This window comes from Callithrix jacchus, chromosome 19, assembly GCF_049354715.1.
Source record: "Callithrix jacchus isolate 240 chromosome 19, calJac240_pri, whole genome shotgun sequence".
NCBI lineage: Eukaryota > Metazoa > Chordata > Mammalia > Primates > Cebidae > Callithrix > Callithrix jacchus.
Genome location: NC_133520.1, coordinates 18,068,680 through 18,088,468, shown reverse-complemented (window position 1 = coordinate 18,088,468; position 19,789 = coordinate 18,068,680). Strand labels below are relative to the sequence as shown.

Here is a 19,789-nt window from a genome sequence, read left to right as displayed (position 1 = left end):
ATCCAGTCAAACTAAGCTGCATAAGCAAAGGTGAAATAAAATCCTTTATGAACAAGCCATTGCACAGAGATTTCATCACCACCCTGCCTGCCTTACAAGAGCTCCTAAAAGAAGTACTCAACATAGAAAGGAACAATCAGTACCAGCCACCCCAGAAATGTACCAAATGGTAAAGACCATTGACACAATGAAGAAATTGTGTCAACTAATGGGCAAAACAATCAGCTAGCATCAAAATGGCAGAATCAAATTCATGTATAACAATATTAACCTTAAACAAAAATAAGCTAAATGTCCCATCAAAAGATACAGACTGGCAAATTGGATAAAAAGTCAAAACCCATCAGTGTGCTGTATTCAGGAACCCCATCTCACATGCAAGGATACACAAAGCCTCAAAATAAAGGGATGAAGGAAGATTTATCAAGCAAATGGAGAGCAAAAAAAAAAAAAGCAAGAGTTGCAATCCTAGTCTCTGATAAAACAGACTTCAAACAAACAAAGAGACAAAGAAGGGCATTACATAATGGTAAAAGGATGAATGCAACAAAAAAGAGCCAACAATCCTAAATATATATGCACTCAATACAGGAGCACCCAGATAAATAAAGCAAGTTCTTAGTGACCTACACAGAGACTTAGACTCCTACACAATAATAGTGTGAGACTTTAATACTTCCTGTGAATATTAGACAGATCAATGAGATAGAAAATTAAAACAAAGATATCCAGGACTTGAACTCAGATCTGGACCAAGCAAACCTAATAGAAATTTACAGGACTCTCCACTGCAAATCCATGGAATATACATTATTCTCAGCACCACATCACACCTACTCTAAAATTGACCACATTGGAAGTAAATCACTCCTCAGCAAATGCAAAATAATGGAAATCATAACAAACACTCTCTCAGATCACAGTGTAATCAAATTAGAACTCAGGATTAAGAAACTAACTCAGAATGGCACAGCTGCATGGAAACTGAACAAGTGGCTCCTGAATGTTGACTCGGTAAACAATGAAATGAAGACAGAAATCAAGATGTTCTTTAAAACCAATGAGAATGAATACACAATGTACCAGAATCTCTGGCACATATTTAAAGCAGTGTCTAGAAAGAAATGTATAGCAATAAGTGCCCACATGAGAAGCAAGGAAAGATCTAAAATTGACACCCTATTGTCAAAATTGAAAGTGCTAGAGGAGCAAGATCAAAAAAAAAAAAACTCAAAAGCTAGCAGAAGACAAGAAATAACTAAGATCAGAGCACAACTGAAGGAGACAGGGACACGAAAAACCCTTCAAAAAAATCAATAAATCCAAGAGCTTGTTTTTTGAAAAGATCAACAAAATAGACAGACCACAAGCCAGATAATAAAAAAGAAAAGAGAGAAAGAATAACCAAATAGACACAATAAAAAATGATAAAGGGGAAATCACCACAGATTCCACAGAAATTCAAACAATCATCAGAGCATACTACAAACAACTCTATGCACATAAACTAGTAAACCTGGAAGAAATGGATAAATTCCTGGACACTTGTGTCCTCCCAAGCCTAAACTAGGAGGAAGTCAAAACTATGAATAGACCAATAACAAGGTCTGAAGTTGAGGCAGCAATTAAGAGCCTACCACACAAAAAAAGCCCAGGTCCAGATGGGTTCACAGCTGAATTCTACCAGACACACAAAGAGGAACTGTTACCATTCCTTCTGAAACTATTCCAAATAATCCAAAAATAGGGAATCCTTCCCAAATCATTTTATGAGACCAACATCATCCTGAGACCAAAATCCGGCAGAGACTCAACAAGAAAAGAAAACTTCAGGCCAATATCCATGATGAACATAGACGCAAAAATCTTCAGTAAAATACTGGCAAGCCAATTGCAACAGCACATTGAAAAGCTTATCCACCATGATCAAGTAGGATTCATCCCAGGGATGCAAGGCTGGTTCAACATACGCAAGTCTATAAACATAATTCACCACATAAACAGAACAAAAAAAAAAAAACCACATGATTATCTCAATTGATGCAGAGAAGGCCTTTGACAAAATTCAACAGCCCTTTATGCTAAGAACCCTCAATAAACTCAGTATTGATGGAATGTATCTCAAAATAATAAAAGCTATTTACAACAAACCAACAGCCAATATCATACTGAATGGGCAAAATCTGGAAGCATTCCCTTTGAAATCTGGCACTAGACGAGGATGCCCTCTCTCACCACTCCTATTCAATATAGTACTGGAAGTTCTAGCCAGAGCAATCAGGCAAGAAAAAGAAATAAAAGGTATTCAAATAGGAAAGGAGGAAGCCAAATTGTCTCTATATGCAGACGACATGATAGTATATCTAGAAGACCCCATCGTCTCAGCCCAAAAACTCCTGAAACTGATAAACAACTTCAGCAAAGTCTCAGGATATAAAATCAATGTGCGAAAATCTCAAGCATTCCTATACCCCAATAACAGACTTAAAGAGAGCCAAATCAAGAACGAACTGCCATTCACAATTGCTACAAAGAGAATAAAATACCTAGGAATACAACTAATAAGGAACATAAAGGACCTCTTCAAGGAGAACTACAAACCACTGCTCAACAAAATAAGAGAGGACACAAACAGATGGAGAAACATTCCATGTTCATGGTTAGGAAGAATCAATATTGTGAAAATGGCCATACTGCCCAAAGTAATATACAGATTCAATGCTATCCCCATCAAGCTACCAATGACCTTCTTCACAGAACTGGAAAAAAACACGATAAACTTCATATGGAACCAAAAGAGAGCCCGCATAGCCAAGTCAATTCTAAGCAAAAAGAACACAGTGGGGGGCATCATACTACCGGACTTCAAATTATACTACAAGGCTACAGTAATCAAAACAGCATGGTACTGGTACCAAAACAGAGATATAGACCAATGGAACAGAACAGAGGCATCGGAGGCAACACAACATATCTACAACCATACAATCTTGGATAAACCTGACAAATCAAGCAATGGGGAAAGGATTCCTGTTTAATAAATGGTGTTGGGAAAACTGGCTAGCCATGTGCAGAAAGCAGAAACTGGACCCCTTCCTGACACCTTACACTAATATTAACTCCAGATGGATTAAAGACTTAAACATAAGACCTGGCACCATAAAAACCCTAGAAGAAAATCTAGGCAAAACTATCCAGGACATAGGAGTAGGCAAGGACTTCATGACCAAAACACCAAAAGATTGGCAACAAAAGCCAAAATAGACAAATGGGACCTAATCAAACTCCACAGCTTCTGCACGGCAAAAAAAAAAAAGTCATTAGAGTGAATCGGCAACCAACAGAATGGGAAAAAATTTTTGCAGTTTACCCATCTGACAAAGGGCTGATATCCAGAATTTACAAAGAACTCAAACAGATTTACAAGAAAAAAACAAACAAGCCCATTCAAAAATGGGCAAAGGATATGAACAGACACTTTACAAAAGAAGACATACATGAGGCCAACAAACATATGAAAAAATGCTCATCATCACTGGTCATCAGAGAAATGCAAATCAAAACTACATTGAGATACCATCTCACGCCAGTTAGAATGGTGATCATTAAAAAATCTGGAGACAGCAGATGCTGGAGAGGATTCGGAGAAATAGGAACACTTTTACACTGCTGGTGGGAGTGTAAATTAGTTCAACCATTGTGGAAGACGGTGTGGCGATTCCTCACGGACCTAGAAATAGAAATTCCATTTGACCCAGCAATCCCAAAGGACTATAAATCGTTCTACTATAAGGACACATGTACACGAATGTTCATTGCAGCACTGTTTATAATAGGAAAGACCTGGAACCAACCTAAATGCTCATCGATGACAGACTGTACTGGGAAAATGTGGCACATATACACCATGGAATATTATGCAGCAATAAAAAATGATGAGTTCATGTCCTTTGTAGGGACATGGATGAATCTGGAGAACGTCATTCTCAGCAAACTGACACAAGAACAGAAAATGAAATACCACACATTCTCACTCATAGGCGGGTGATGAACAATAAGAACACATGGACACAAGGAGGGGAGCACTACACACTGGGGTCTATTGGGGGGAACAGAGGAGGGACAGCTTTGGGGGGAGCTGGGGAGGGATAGCATGGGGAGAAATGCCAGATGCAGGTGAAGGGGAGGAAGGCAGCAAATCACACTGCCACATGTGTACCTATGCAACTATCCTACATGTTCTGTACATGTACCCCAAAACCTAAAATGCAATAAAAAATTTGAAAAAAAAAGAACTAAAACAGATTTACAAGAAAAAAAACAAATAAACCCATTCAAAAGTGGGAGAAGCACATGAACAGACACTTTTCAAAAGAAGACATATATGAGGCCAACAAACATATGAAACAATGCTCATCATCACTGCTCATAAGAGAAATGCAAATCAAAACCACATTGAGATACCACCTCATGCCATTTAGAATGGAGATCATAAAAAATCTGGAGACAACAGATGCTAGAGAAGATGTGAAGAAATAGCAACACTTTTACACTGTTGGTGGGAGTGTGAACTAGTTCAACCATCGTGGAAGACAGTATGGCACTTCCTTAAGGACCTAGAAATAAAAATTCCATTTGGCCCAGCAATCCCATTACTGGTTATATAATGAAAGGATTATAAATCATTCTATTATAAAGACACATGCACACATGTGTTCACTGCGGTACTGTTTACAATAGCAAAGACCTGGAACCAAGCCAAATGCCCATCCATGATAGACTGAAGAAGCAAAATGTGGCACACATACACCATGGAATACTATGCAGCCATAAAAAAGGATGCGTTCATTTCCTTTGTAGGGACAGGGATGAATCTGGAAACCATCATTCTCAGCAAGCTGGCACAAGAACAGAAAATCAAACACTGCATGTTCTCACTCATAGGTGGGTGTTGAACAATGAGAACACATGGACACAGGGAGGGGAGCATCACACACTGTTGCAGGGGGTGACTAAGCAAGGGACAGCTGGGGGTAAGGAGGTTGGGGAGGTATAACATGGGGAGAAATGCCAGATGTAGGTGATTGGGGGATGGAGGCAGCAAACCACATTGCCATGTATGTACCTATGCAATAATCCTGCGTGATCTGCACATGTACCCCAGAACCTAAAGTACAATTAAATATATATATATAAGAAAAAATATATTTTGGAGGTAATAAAACAAACTTCCCCTCTCTAGATACACTGTAATTTCCTTTTAATAAAATATATAAACATATATTTGCTTTATGTATGAAGAAAAAGTGGACAATGTATGCCAAAATGTTAACAAGAAGGTAAAATCATAGGAATCCTTATTTCTTTATTCCTACATCTATATTTTCTAAATTTTTTTACAGGTAACATGAAAAACTGAAATGAAAAATTGGAATTAAAAAATTCTTTTGGAAAGATTATCCAGAGGCTGTCACTAAGTCTGTCTTCACCTGGAAGCACATCCCTAAGGCACGATATTTCTCCCATAAAGTCTGAAGTAGTCTTTCTTATACATTAACATTTATAGACTCCAGAGTTAAATATCGCATGATAACATAGGAAGAAATCCAAGACGTCTGCATGGCTCTGACACAGACTCCCAATCATTGTTCTCTTCCATCAGAGCCAGATCACAGAGCCCCTATTCCCCTTTCACTACAATTTACCTGAGTGAGTTAAGAGCTGCACGAAAAACAAGCAAATGGCCAAGCTATTTTTCACTAACATTTGTCTTGGTTCACAAATAAAGATCAAACCAAAGGAAATCCCCTCCTCCCCAGCCCCACATGTAATGCCTTGTGCCCAACCTTCCTGCCCTCATGTGGCCCTCCCTTAACCCACTCAGCAAAGTTCCACCCCTCTTTCAACACCTTCCTACACAGGTGGTTTTTGCTGGTTTCTGGCAGGTTTCTACAATTCTCCTAACCCCGTTGTGCTCAGAAGTTTCTCAGCATGTGTGAGGCCTGCAGGACCCTTCAGCAGATCATTCCTCCTTTGCTGCAACTTTTCTTCCACTGGTTTCCATAATTTCCAGTGTCATTTTCCTACCTCTGGAGTATGTGCTACTGCCTATATTTAGATACATAAGGAAGAAAAAAAACTAATAAAATGATTTCAAAGTCATCAAAATCTGTTGTTTATAAAGAAACCAAATGCCACCTTACATATATTAGGATGGCTACTCTCAGCCATTAAGATGGCTAACACAGGGACAGAAAACCAAACACCGCATGATCTCACTCATAAGTGGGAGCTGAACAATGAGAACACATGAACACAGGGAGGGGAACGATGAGAACACACGGACACAGGGAGGGGAACGATGAGAACACATGAACACAGGGAGGGGAACGATGAGAACACATGAACACAGGGAGGGGAACGATGAGAACACATGAACACAGGGAGGGGAACGATGAGAACACACGAACACAGGGAGGGGAACGATGAGAACACATGAACACAGGGAAGGGAACGATGAGAACACATGAACACAGGGAGGGGAACGATGAGAACACACGGACACAGGGAGGGGAACGATGAGAACACACAGACACAGGGAGGGGAACGATGAGAACACACGGACACAGGGAGGGGAATGATGAGAACACACAGACACAGGGAGGGGAACGATGAGAACACACAGACACAGGGAGGGGAACGATGAGAACACACGGACACAGGGAGGGGAACGATGAGAACACACGGACACAGGGAGGGGAACGATGAGAACACACGGACACAGGGAGGGGAACGATGAGAACACACGGACACAGGGAGGGGAATGATGAGAACACATGGACACAGGGAGGGTAACAACACACACTGGGGCCTGTTGGGGGATAGGGGGTAAGGAGGGGAGAGCATTAGGACAAATACCTAATGCATGCAGGGCTTAAAACCTGGAGGACAGGCTGATAGGTGCAGCAAACCACCATGGCACATGTATACCTACGTAACAAACCTGCATGTTCTGCACATGTATCCTGCAACTTAAAGTAAAATTTAAAAAACTTAAAGAAAAAAGATGTCTATGTACAGAAAATAACAAGTGTTAGCAAGAATGTGGAAGAACTGGAACCCTGTGCACTGTTGGTGGGAACGTAAAATGGTGCAGCTGTTGTACAAACATTGCAGTAGCTCCTCAGTAAATTAAAAATAGAATAAATGACTCAGCAACTCCACTTCTAGATATATACCCAAAAGAACTGAAAGCAGGGACTCGAACAGAGGTATTTGTACTCCAGTGTACATTGCAACATTTTTCATAATCGCCAAAGGAGGAAGCAACCCGTATCCACTGATGGGTGAATATACATACAATGTAGTATATACATACAATGAAATATTATTCATCCTCAAAAAGGAAGCAAATTCTGACACAACATGAATAAACCTGATGACATTATGCTAAGGGAAATAAGCCAGTTACAAAAGGACAAATACTGTAGAATTACAATTATGAGGTACCTAGAGTAGTCAACAGAACTGCCCCACTAAGCCAAGTCCAAATTTCAACAGAATAATTATGCAATAAAATGTTGATGTTATTAAACCACTAAGTTTTAGGGTGGTTTCTTATGCAGCATTACACAGCTGAAACAATACAACATCCCAGTAAGAGTGAGCAAGCTACTGACACACTCAACATGGCTGACACTCACAGACATTGTACCGAGAGAAAGAAGTCAGGTACAAAAGACTACACACTGAATCACTCCACTTAGCTGTACTTCAAGAACAGGTAAAACTAATCTATGGCAACAGAAGTCAGAATAATGGTTATTTCGGTGGAGGGCAGTTTAGGATAAAGTGAAGGAGACCCTTCTAGGGTGCTGGAGAAATCTGATGTTTTGACTAAGCAGTGGTTACATATAAGTATACAATTGTAAAAATCCGATAAGCCCTATACTTTAATGTATTTTTTATCCCTCTTAACTCTATGTATTTTATACCTCAATTTTTTAAGATTCCAAAAAATTCTAAGGAGGGGAGATTAGCTATAACAAAGCCTGTATCAGAATATGGTAAGTGCTATGAAAAAGCAAAGGGATAGTATTTTTTGTGGTAGGTGCTCAGGGAAAGCTACTCTAATCGTGCAATGCTGAGCGGACATCTCAATGAAGTGAGAGGAAAGGCCACTTAGGGGAAGAATACTCCAGAACAAGGGTTTTATTCTGTGTAAGATGAGAGGCTCCCAGCTCTGCAAACGGAATAGGACGAGAACTGACATCTCACCATTGGGTCTGGCTATTTGGACATCACTGGCAACTTTGACAAGAACAGTTACAGTTTCAACAGAGTGACGAAGATGAAAACCTGATCAGAATAAGTGTAAGAAAGAGAAGAGAAAAAGCAGAAACAACAAGTACAGAGGACTCTTTCTTTTCATAAAAGCAGCATGAAAATGGGGCAGCAGCTGGGGTATCTGGAGAGAGCTTTATAAAGGTGGGATATATTCTTTGATCATATAGAAGGGAAAGGAAACAACTGAGGAGTGGGCAAGAGGAAATGTATTCAGCACAGAAGCTGGCCCACTGGGGGAGGGAAGCAGAGTATGGGGTTGAATTTAGTGATGGGAGTATGTGTAAGTTCTTTTTTTTTTTTTTTTTTTTTTTGAGATGGAGTTTCGCTCTTGTTACCCAGGCTGGAGTGCAATGGCGCGATCTCGGCTCACCACACCTCCGCCTCCTGGGTTCAGGCAATTCTCCTGCCTCAGCCTCCCGAGTAGCTGGGATTACAGGCATGCGCCACCATGCCCAGCTAATTTTTTTTTTGTATTTTTAGGAGAGACGGGGTTTCACCATGCTGCCCAGGAGGGTCTCAATCTCTTGATCTCGTGATCCACCCACCTCAGCCTCCCAAAGTGCTGGGATTACAGTGTTTTTTTGTTTTTTTAATACTCCGTCACCGAGGCTGGAGTGCAGTGGCATGATCTCAGCTTATTTCTATCTCCACCTCCCAGGTTCAAGTGATTCTCCTGCCTCAGCCTCCCAAGTAGCTAGGACTACAGGTGCCTGCCACCATGCCCAGTTAATTTTTGTATTTTTAGTAGAGACAGAGTTTTACCATGTTAGCCAGGCTGGTCTCAAACTCCTGATCTCAGGTGATCCACCCATCTCGGCATCCCAAAGTTCTGAAATTACAGGCATGAGCCACTGTGCCTGGCCAAGTTCTCTTTTGATCACTCCTCTTTTGTCAGTGAATAAAAAGCAAGAGGATCAGGGGAGGGTGCGAGTTGGGTGTTGTCAGTATAAGGAGAGAGGAGAGGCTATGAAGGTTTGCCTTATGAAGAACACAGCCTGGGGAAATTCAGGGTAATTCCAAGTGAGCCGAAGTCAATCTGCGCAATGATGGAGTTCTCCACTCACATTCTGCAGTCACATTCAGGGACTAGAGCACAGCCTAGAGGAGGCAGAAAATAGAGTCCAAGTAGGGGGAGGGTTTGGCCAGGCATTAGGACTGAGGGGCAGAGGAACAGGAGTTGGGAGAATGGGGTTCAGTATACTAGTGGGGGTGACAGCCTGACTATAGTAGGTCCAAGGAATGGGAGGAGGGGAAGCAGGGACATGTGATTTCCCTAACTCATTCTCACCCCTGCTTCCTAGGTACACTTTCAAAAACAAAAATCAGATGAGATCCCACCCTAGTGAAAGCCTGTGATGGTTTCTTTTTGCCTACACAATAAACTGTAAACTCCTTGCAAGACCCTGAGAGTCTTTATCACTTGACTCGACCTTCCTCCCTCCCCCAGTGCTGACTCTGATTTGGACACAATGAGCATCTCGGGTATCCCGTAGAGCACAGCCCTTTGCACATGTTCTTTCCTCTCCCAGAAATGCCCTACTTTCTCCTCACCAGACTAAACCTAGTTATCTCCCCCAGGAAACCTCCCTGGATTCTCTCACTAGGCAAAGGGCTTCCTGTTGTAAGCTGGAACACCTCGAACTGACTCCTAAAATGTCTCTCGCATTCTCTGCCAAGGTCTATTATCTGTGGTCCCTACTAGACCAGGGGCTCCCTGGGGAGTTGTATCCCTATCCCCTGCCATTTAAGTCAATTACGTTTCTTTAAGGAAAACCAACCTGAAAGAGGAGCTGAGAATTGGTGGGGAACTAAAAGAAAGTAGAACTTGGGTTAAAGCCTCTCCCAGAGAGGATGCTGGGAGAGAAGGACAGTGAATCAACAGCGGAGAGTCAGACACAGCAGCTGAGTGTATTCTGCTCCTCTCACAGTGCAGAACTCTTCTATTATTATACTTTAAGTTCTGGGATACGTGTGCAGAACATGCAGGTTTGATACGTAGGTATACACATGCCATGTGGTTTTCTGTACCGATCAATCCATCATCTACATTAGGTATTTCTCCTAATGCTATCTCTCCCCTAGCCACCCCCCCACCCCCTGACAGACCCTGGTGTGTGATGTTCCCCTCCCTATGTCCATGTGTTCTCATCGTTCAACTACCACTTAAGAGTGAGAACATGTGGTGTTTGGTTTTCTGTTCCTACATTAGTTTGCTAAGAATGACAGTTTCCAGCTTCATCCATGTTCCTGCAAAGGACATGAACTCATCCTTTTTTATGGCTTCATAGTATTCCATGGTGTATATGTGCCACATTTTCTTTGCCCAGTCTATCACTGATGGGCATTTGGGTTGGTTCCAAGTCTTTGCTATTGTGAGTAGTGCTTCAATAAACATGTGCATGTGTCTTTATAGCAGAAAGATTTATATTCCTTTGGATATATGCTCAATAACGAGATTGCTGGGTCAAATGGTATTTCTGGTTCTAGTTCCTTGAGGAATTGCCACACTATCTTCCACAATGGTTGAACCCTTTCATTGCCTCAGAGAGATTTGTTTTCAGGTTTTATGTTTTTTTAACTCTAGAATCACAGTTTCATAGCCAATCAATACTTTCTGGAAGCCACGCAGGATCAATTTACTGCTGTTAAAAAATGCTCCCCTAGCCACTCCCTGGCTCCCACACATACACACCCCAGGTAGGATCATGACTCGGGTGCCTGTGCAGGGCACAGCACCTATAGCCCAGTCTCCCATGTGAAGCCTCTGCTTTAACAAGAGGCATGTCTCCTCCACAATCCTTCACCCACTGTGAGCACAAGTCAGGACAAAGACTGATAAAATAAATCAAAGGAAACGTTCTGGACAATATTTTCAGCATGAAGGCAGCGGCATCATCCCTAACATCACTGAAAACAGACTCAGCCCCTGGCCACTGCTGGCAGATCACACTCATCAAAAGAGAAGCACACCCATCCACAGCACTTCCTGCCACTAACAAGGCACTGGAGTGAAAACTACCATGTGTCTGGTTTTGTCCTCTTTTCGTCAAAATAATTGGATAGAAGAAATAGCGCAAACATGAAAGATAGAAATGCCAAGGAAAAAAGAATGAAATGTGAGGATACTTTGGTACAATTTAGTTTTTCTGTCCATTTTACTATCAGACATAATGACTTGTGAGAAATGTTGTTTTTACCCAGGAGCTACCACAGGCTGCTAGGAGTGCCCAGCCTGCATCCCGGGGTCTCACCTCCTCTCCACCCTCCAAGTCACACCCACAGCAGAAGGAGATCCCAGATCTGTGCTGATGAGAATTGAAATAATCAACACTATAGGGTAATGATTTTCAACTATTGCTACATAAATCATGATACATCCATACAATAGGACATTATGCTACAATTTTTAAAAAGTTATAGTGAAAAGAAATGGAATAACCTTACATGCATGTTGCTAAGTGAAAGAAACCAACCTGAAAGACCACATGCTGTATGATTCCTGTTACAAATCTGAAAATGCAAAACTATGGCGTAAAGAGATGAGTGGTTTCCAGGAATTGGGGTAGGGGATGAATACGTGGAGCACAGGGGATGTTTAAGGCACTGAAACTTCTCTATATGATCCTGTAATGGTGGATATGCATCATTACACACTCGTCCAAACCTACAGAACGTATAATCCAAAGAATGAACCCTCAAGTAAACTATAGGCTCTATGCTATATGACCTTTAGCTAACAATAATGTACAAATATTGGCTTATCAACGATACCAAATGTACCACAGTAATGCAAAGTGTTAATAGAGAGGAAACTGTGTGCAAGGAATGGAGGGGAGGGTGGTCTCCGTACATCCCACTGCATGTTTCTATTAACTGAAACAGCTCTAAAAAAATTAAGCCTACTAATAAAAAAAACGTTGCTATTATGACCCACAAGGACTGCCTATACAGTATTGTTAGAACTGAGAGGGGAAGAAAAGCCCTAGTCATCTCATGATTTTGACCTGGCGGCTTCCCACCTGTTTCCTTCCAGCTGGACAGCAAGAGGAGTCACCTGTGTGAAAACTGAAAAATTAGCCATCTACCTAAAAAGAACCACAGGTAAGGACTGATACCCACAAATTAACAAGATAAGCAATGAACGTTGGTACAACTTGATTTCAGCATCAGTGACAAGGAAAGCCTGGAAGAGCAGGGAATAGTGAGCCTAGAGGTGAGGCCATTCATCCAGGAGAGATAAGCAGGGCAGGCAACAAGACCTTGGAGTCACTGCTGACCTCTGCCCTCACCATCCATCGCCACACACCTGCACCAGTGACCACAGACTGACCACTCAAACCTCTCACCCCCGAGCTGTCACAGAGATCCACCAAAATGAGGGGAACATCAGGGGCCATGCCAGGGAATGAGTCAGAGAAGGGGCCTAGGGACTGAAATGCACAGCTTGGTTCCTCGGCTTCCAGATTCTCTGATGAGAGGGCATGACCTGCAGGAGAAAGCAGAAGCCTAGGAGTCAGGAGACTAGCGTCCAGTTTCACTACCTCAAAACAGCTACCATTAGGCAAGAGGACAAACTGCCCATTTCTTCTCATCTGCAAAACTGGGATAATACCTGCTCTCAGGCCACAGAAGGTTAGAGCTGGAGTGAGCTCATCACACAGGTGAGGCAAACTAAGTTGAGGGAGATGAAGTTAGTTTCACAAGGTTGCACGGCTGGGTGGCAAAGTCCCACTTGGGTAACAAATTGCCAGCCTCCTAGTTCAGTGCAGTTTCTTCACTGCCACACACAGTTAGGATAAAGGTGATCTGTGTGAGTGTTTGGGAAAGTTAAAATCACAAGATAAAGGAAAACTTGCCAATGCTACCATCTTTTCATTGGCACATGTTGCTCCTGTTCTGCCAGAAGACGAGTATCTCCCATGAGAGTGAGCTCTTGGCAAGTGTCAGCTACATCACTGGCACTAGCTGGTTGTGCTGCTGTCTGAGGTTACAGGACCAGGGATAGAAGGAAGCTCTTGGCCACCTTCAGGCTCCAGGGCACCAGCACTGTCACCTGGGAGACAGCAGCCCCATTCTCCCCTTTGCATGCATTTTTACATGTCAATCGCAGTAAGCAGTAAGTTTCCTTAGGGGAGTAAATCTGTTTTGTCAATAATAATTCAATTTTTAACACATGGAGCAGACTAGCCCAACAATCCACTCAGCACTTGAAAGAGATTCATTTAGCTTTTGCTTTGACATACCCTTTCCAAGACTTAGTTTGCTCAGATTCCAGATCTTTTGTCCTCTAACCAGTTTAACTAATGTGCAAACATATTCTCAAACAGCCTCCAAAACAGATTATTACCAACAGACTGGAGAATGACGCAAATGTAGCCCATCTACATAAGTGAAACAAGTTTAGCCAAAGGGATCATTTGCGTGGCATAAATCATGGAGATGGGCTATATCCACAGGGCTGAATTCACAACTGCAGACTTTAACAATTTACCCCAGTTCTTTTTTGACCCAGGCTTTGCGTGGCTCTAATCTTTTCACTTCAAGAACTCCCTACTCCCTCTCCACACATACACACAGATGGCAAAGCCAGCACAGCTCATGTCCTTCTTTGGTGGTCTCCACTGGCACACAAGTTCATCGGTATAATTTTGAGAACACTAAAGATGATTCAGTTAGCTCCATATGTATTTTTTATGAGAAATGGGTCAATTTCCTTTCTCTGCACACTCCCCCAGAGAAAGAACCTAGAGCACAGGGACCTGTAATCTTAGATTAGTAACTCCAAAACAGATCACAGGTAAGAAGAGAGCATGTGGTGAATTTATGAAGCCACTAAGCCATTAATCAGAATTCTCCAACAAGGGATTTTCCCTCAGCCTAATCCAGGTTCAAAAGCTGGGGTGCCCTTCACGGGCTCTCCAACATCCTCTAACCAGCATCAGCCCTTCGTTCCCACTAATGTAATGGTGTCGTTTCACTAAAGGACTATGCCTGGGAAACTGTGCTGGGTCTGTCCCTTGGCAAGCATCTTTAACTGGCCATCTCATCCCCAACACAGATGCCTTGGGGAAAATGTAGCTGCACACCCCCATTTACCCCCACCAGAACCCATGCCCAACTACCCCACCACATTCAGCCAAGCCAAGGAGTGAGCCACACACATCAGAAGCTTCCTGGTCAGTTTTGACTCAACTGTCCTTCATTAAGTGTTTTGCTCCTACTTTATAAAAATCTGTTGCTATTAGGAATAAGAAGAGCCAGAAGGGAACTCATTATTACAGTGATTATATGATATGTTATTCGATCTTGAGTGAATCATTTCCCCTCTGAGTCTTTTTTTCTTACTTGCGAATTAAGAAGGTTGAACTGTAAGACCTCCATGGTCCTGTCAGGCTGTGACCTCAAGTGGGTCTACTTATCACCTGCTAAGTGTTCCCACCCCCTACCTTGTTTTCCTCCCACCCCAATAACAAGAAAGAGGTCAGGATGCTAGGCCTCTTGTTCCTACAGTAAGCTTCTGGAGATGAGACTAATGCAGATGAGATTTAGCATTCACCAGACTTCAGTTTTTGGAGCTGCCAGGAAACTCAAATAATCCACTGTCCAAATGCTGTGCCCACAGGCAGGTAGAGTAGTGTTATCCCCAAGACTGTAGATAGGAAAACCATGATCCAGGAAGACTAAATCACATGCACAAGGATCCCAGCTGTTCTAACAGGTGACACCAAGAGAACTAAAAGCCAAATCTTCCCCTTCCTCACAATGATCTCCCTCCACACCTCCAGTTGTTATGAAAGGCTATTATTTGGGGTGTTAGCCAAAGCTTTAAAAGAAAGTAACAAATATAAAATCATGTCTTACAGAAGTACACAATAGCTGTAACCCTTACTATTTATACTATCATTTATGACCAAGAGCTTTGCTACTAAGGCCTTTACTAATGAGAAAGCTACAGATAACTGACATTTTTCCTCTTAACCAATCTATTTCATGAATCTATAAATCAGAAACCACCGTCAGGTGTACTTACAAATAACGGCAAAGGAGTTCCAACCCAACATACACTGTCGGTTTGGCACTCCGTCCCTGGGGAGAAGCACTCTGCTCTGTTCACCTACCAGGTAATTGACGCATTTACATATGTGTTTATAGTTCTGCCAATTTTTAATAAGAATTTGTGGAAGCTGGAGAACTGTTGTATTTATCTGCAAAATTTTAGTGCCATTACTCTAAATAGAAAATGGTTTATTTTAAAAGCCAATGTGTTTTTAAAGCTAAATTTCACTTTCCATGTGTTTAAGCTATTTTACATTCAGATAATTTGAATTACCTAAGCCAAAATGATCCTATTTTCCTAAGATTTCTAAAAATGTGCTCACAGAGAAAAATATCATTCCCAAAATGTACTAAAATTCTCATTTGCAGGCTAAGAGTGGTGGCTCACACCTGTAATCCCAGCACTTTGGGAGACCAAGGCAGGAGGATCACTTAAGGTCAGGAGTTCAAGACCAGCCTGGCCAACATGGTGAAACTAAAAATACAAAAATTAGCTGGGCATAGTGTCACATGCCTGTAATCCCAGCTACTCAGGAGTCTGAGGCGGGAGAACTGCTTGAACCCAGGAGGCGGAGATTGCAGTAAGAGGAGATCATGCCACTACACTCCAGCCTGGGTGACAGAGCGAGACTCTGTCTCAAAAAAAAAAAAAAAATCTCATTTAAGAACCCCAATGTTCATGTTAGGTATGATTCTGCTCTTGTAAATGATCACTCTTGACTCATTTCTTCCCCCTATAAAATTCACACAAGCCACCCCAGAGAGTTAGTCCTTGGGATTTTAAAGTATTTTAAAACCCACCACACAGATACAAGCATGGGTTGTTCTGAATCTAGAGCATCTGAGCTTCCAAATTCTCTCCTTCCATCTCTACATTGGCAGCATTTGGTAGAAATGCTGGAAAGAGAAGTGGTAATAGTTCTGTTCTCCCAGAGAAAAGGCTGTTGTCCCGCCCACCACTGGTACTGATCTAAAGGCAGAGAGGCATCATTACGCCACCAGTAAGACATGGAGTCAGTGGCCAGATTTTGACATCCTGGCAGGGAGCAGGCTGTTCCTTCTAACATTCTCAAACCTGAGTCCTATGAGCGCTTTAGCTCTGAAATGTGTCTTGCTTCAGCTTAGTTTCCAGGTGGCTTCCTAGATTACCCACACAACCCAGCCAGACTGAGACCTTGGGAGCCCCAGATGAACAAGGCTGGAGACTTGCCAAATAATTGCCTTATCTTAGTCCAACTGGAATGTCAACTAGGAGTATGAAAAAGGAAGGGCAATTCCCATAGAACACTAACTAGATAAGAATCGGACATTTTTCTTTGCAATGACTTGACGTCATCACTTTTTCAAAGACAATCACCTTAATCAGCTCAGTGGCCCTACCTGCTACCTGTCCCAGGCCCATTCAGTAAATGACTTAGAGCATGTCCTAATTCCAACACATTTATGGGGAATTTAGCTTCCTTTACTTTCATCCATTGCCTGTTGGACTAACAATTGAAAACAGTTGCTCTAGTTTGAATGTTTTTCTCTTCCAAACCTCATGTTGAAATCCGATCTCTGGTGCTGGAAATAGGGCCTCTAATGAGAGGTGTTTGAGTCATGGGGGTGGATCCTCTTGGACAGATTAATATCCTCTCTCGGAGAAGTGGGATGATTCTCACTCCATTAATTCCCACAAAAGCAGGTTGTTACACAGAGCCTGGCACCTCCCCCTCCTGTCTCTCACTTGCTCTCTTATCCGCTGATCTCTGAACAAGCTGGCTCCCCACTTCACCTTCCACCATGAATATACCCAGTCCTGAATTTTCCAGCCATTGGAATTTTGGTTTTCCTTTATAAATTACCCTGCCTCAGGTATTTCTCTATAGCAACACAAAAATGGACTAAAACAGAAGTGTAATCCAAAAACAACACTGCTCCTCTTAACCACAAGCTGGTGCCTGACTACCTCAGTGTGTGGTTGTCTCCCAACTCATTTTAGCAAAGAAATAACTTATCTCAAAACTTAACAGAAAAAAGGAAAAGCAAACTTTCAGGAAAATGGTATTCCTGTTACCAGGAGTTAATTGGTTATGAAACAGCCAAAAGTCAGCAGCAGATAAAAGAAAAGTCTGCATAATTAGAATAATCTACAGGTAGACACTCAGCAACTACATACTCAGTAGAAGACTTGCAATGCAGTGGCCATGCATGCCTGCTGCTGCAGGCCCACCACTCCTGAGCCAGTGGCTTACACTCCACGTGGAGTAATAGCCTTTGGTCTCTTCCACACCCATTCACTGTCATGCAGGGCCTCCAAACTGCCAAAGGATGGGAAGAGCAGGCAAGGGTGTCTATCGAGCATGCTCCCTCCGTTCTAGACATCAGTCATGCTATTTCCCACCCATTGAATTATTCTTCTGTTGACCACCCACATTTAATTCCGTTTTAAAGACATGACAACAAGGTCTGAGATTTGAGGGATGTACCTGACTCTCTCTCCCCTCCAGTGGTGGTGGAATCTGATCAGCAAAACCAATCTTCCCTGGATCACCCATAAAGGCACTAACCTCATCCACGTTCTCAAAAGCGTTGATGACATCATATGGTAAACAGGACAGAAGGTCAATCACAAACCATGTCTTCAGGTAGTTCATGCGGATAAGTTTGGGGTCAGAAATCACCTCCCCTGCTGGTCCAACAAAGGTGGTATGAAAATTGAGCACAATGTCCACCAAAAAGATAACATCCACGATGCTATCAACAACCAGCCAGGCCACATTGTTCTGCCTGGTTTTGAAGGAGACATTATAAGGGACCAAGATGGCTGTATAGAAGGTCAAGATCAAGATGATCCAATCCCACGTGGTCTTAAAAACACAGTAATGTAAGATGATGTGAGGTGGAGTCTTTGGTGCCTCTTGCTTATACTGGGGAAGGATGTCTGAGCCCAGCTGTAGGACCTGTACAGAAAAACATGACGGAGAGAACTAAGTTAGGATTTAATTGCACCTGTCTAACCAGTCAGCATCTGTGATTAACAATTGATCACAATACTCTGGATAAATCGTTAGGTACAATAACAGGTATGAGAGGAGTATAGGAGAATGAAAGTGAACATCATAATAGAAATAATCATAATGAAACAATTACAAACTTCTATTTGGCTGTGAGCCAAGTATTGTATGAAACATTGTACATACATTTGGTATCTCAATTCTAAATACAACTTTGTTCTATTAGCCAATTATTCTGTGAGACAAGTGAGAAATTGGAGGTCAAAAAGATTAAGCAGCTTTTTATTCAGTAAGTATTAATTGCTTTGATTTCATCCAACAGCTGCAGAATACACATTCTTCTCATCAGCACATGGAACATTCTCCAGGACAGACTATGTATGAGATGACAAAACAAGTGTTAACAAGTTTCTTAAATCAAATTCATGTCAATAATCTTTCCTGACCACAGTGGAAGTAAACTGAAATCAACAACACGTGGAACTTGGGAAACTTTATAAATACCTGGAAATTAAACATGCTCCTGAATGACCAGTGGGTCAATTCAGAAATTAAGAAGGAAATTTTAAAATGTCTTAAAATAAATGAAAATGGAAATACAACATATCAAAAATGTATGGGATACAGCAAAAGCAATACTAAGAGAGAAATTTATAACAATAAATGCCTACATCAAAGAAGTAAAAAGATTTCAAGTAAACAACCTTACAACCTAACAATGTACCTCAAGAAACTAGAAAAGCAAGAACAAACCAAATCCAAAATTAGAAGAAGGAAAGAAACAAAATTGAGCCAAAATAAACAAAATTGAGACAAAAATACAAAAGATTAATAAAATGACAAGTTTGGTTTTTGAAAACATAAAAAAAAACACAAACCTTTAGCTAGACTAAGAAAAAGAAACTCCAAATAAAATTCAAAATGAAAAAGGAAATATTACAAGAGATACCACACAAATACAAAGGATCATTAAAGGTTATTATGAATAATCATATGACAACAAATTGGAAAACTTACAGGAAATGGATAAATTCCTAACACACACAACCTACCAAGATTGAAATCAAGAAGAAATAGAAAACTGAAACAGACCAATAACAAGAAATAAGATTAATTGAATCAGTAATTTAAAAAAAAAATCCCCCATCAAAGCAAAGCCCAGGACCAGATGGCTTCAATGCTGAATTTTACCAAAGTTTTAAAGAATAACTAGTACCAGTTATTCTCAAATTATTTTTAAAAAACTGAAGAGGAGGGCATTCTTCCAAACTCAATCTATGAGGTCAGCACGACCCTGACACCAAAACCAGACCAGGGCAAAATGAAAAAAGAAAACTACAGGTTAATATTCCTGATGAACATACATACAAAATTCTCAACAAAACACTAGC

The 19,789-nt window shown here is 41.5% G+C and overlaps 1 protein-coding gene across 2 annotated transcripts in view; it reads right to left on the bottom strand.

Moving 5' to 3' along the window:
* KCNH1 (potassium voltage-gated channel subfamily H member 1) overlaps positions 1-19,789 on the bottom strand; it is a 440,309-nt gene that overhangs the window by 299,813 nt on the left and 120,707 nt on the right. Inside the window, exon 6 of one of the 2 annotated variants that reach the window (XM_035280423.3) lies at positions 17,871-18,344. In XM_035280423.3, coding sequence (XP_035136314.1) covers positions 17,871-18,344 — 474 coding nt within the window. The remainder of the gene's footprint in view (positions 1-17,870; positions 18,345-19,789) is intronic. The other variant, XM_035280424.3, reaches the window with a different exon arrangement.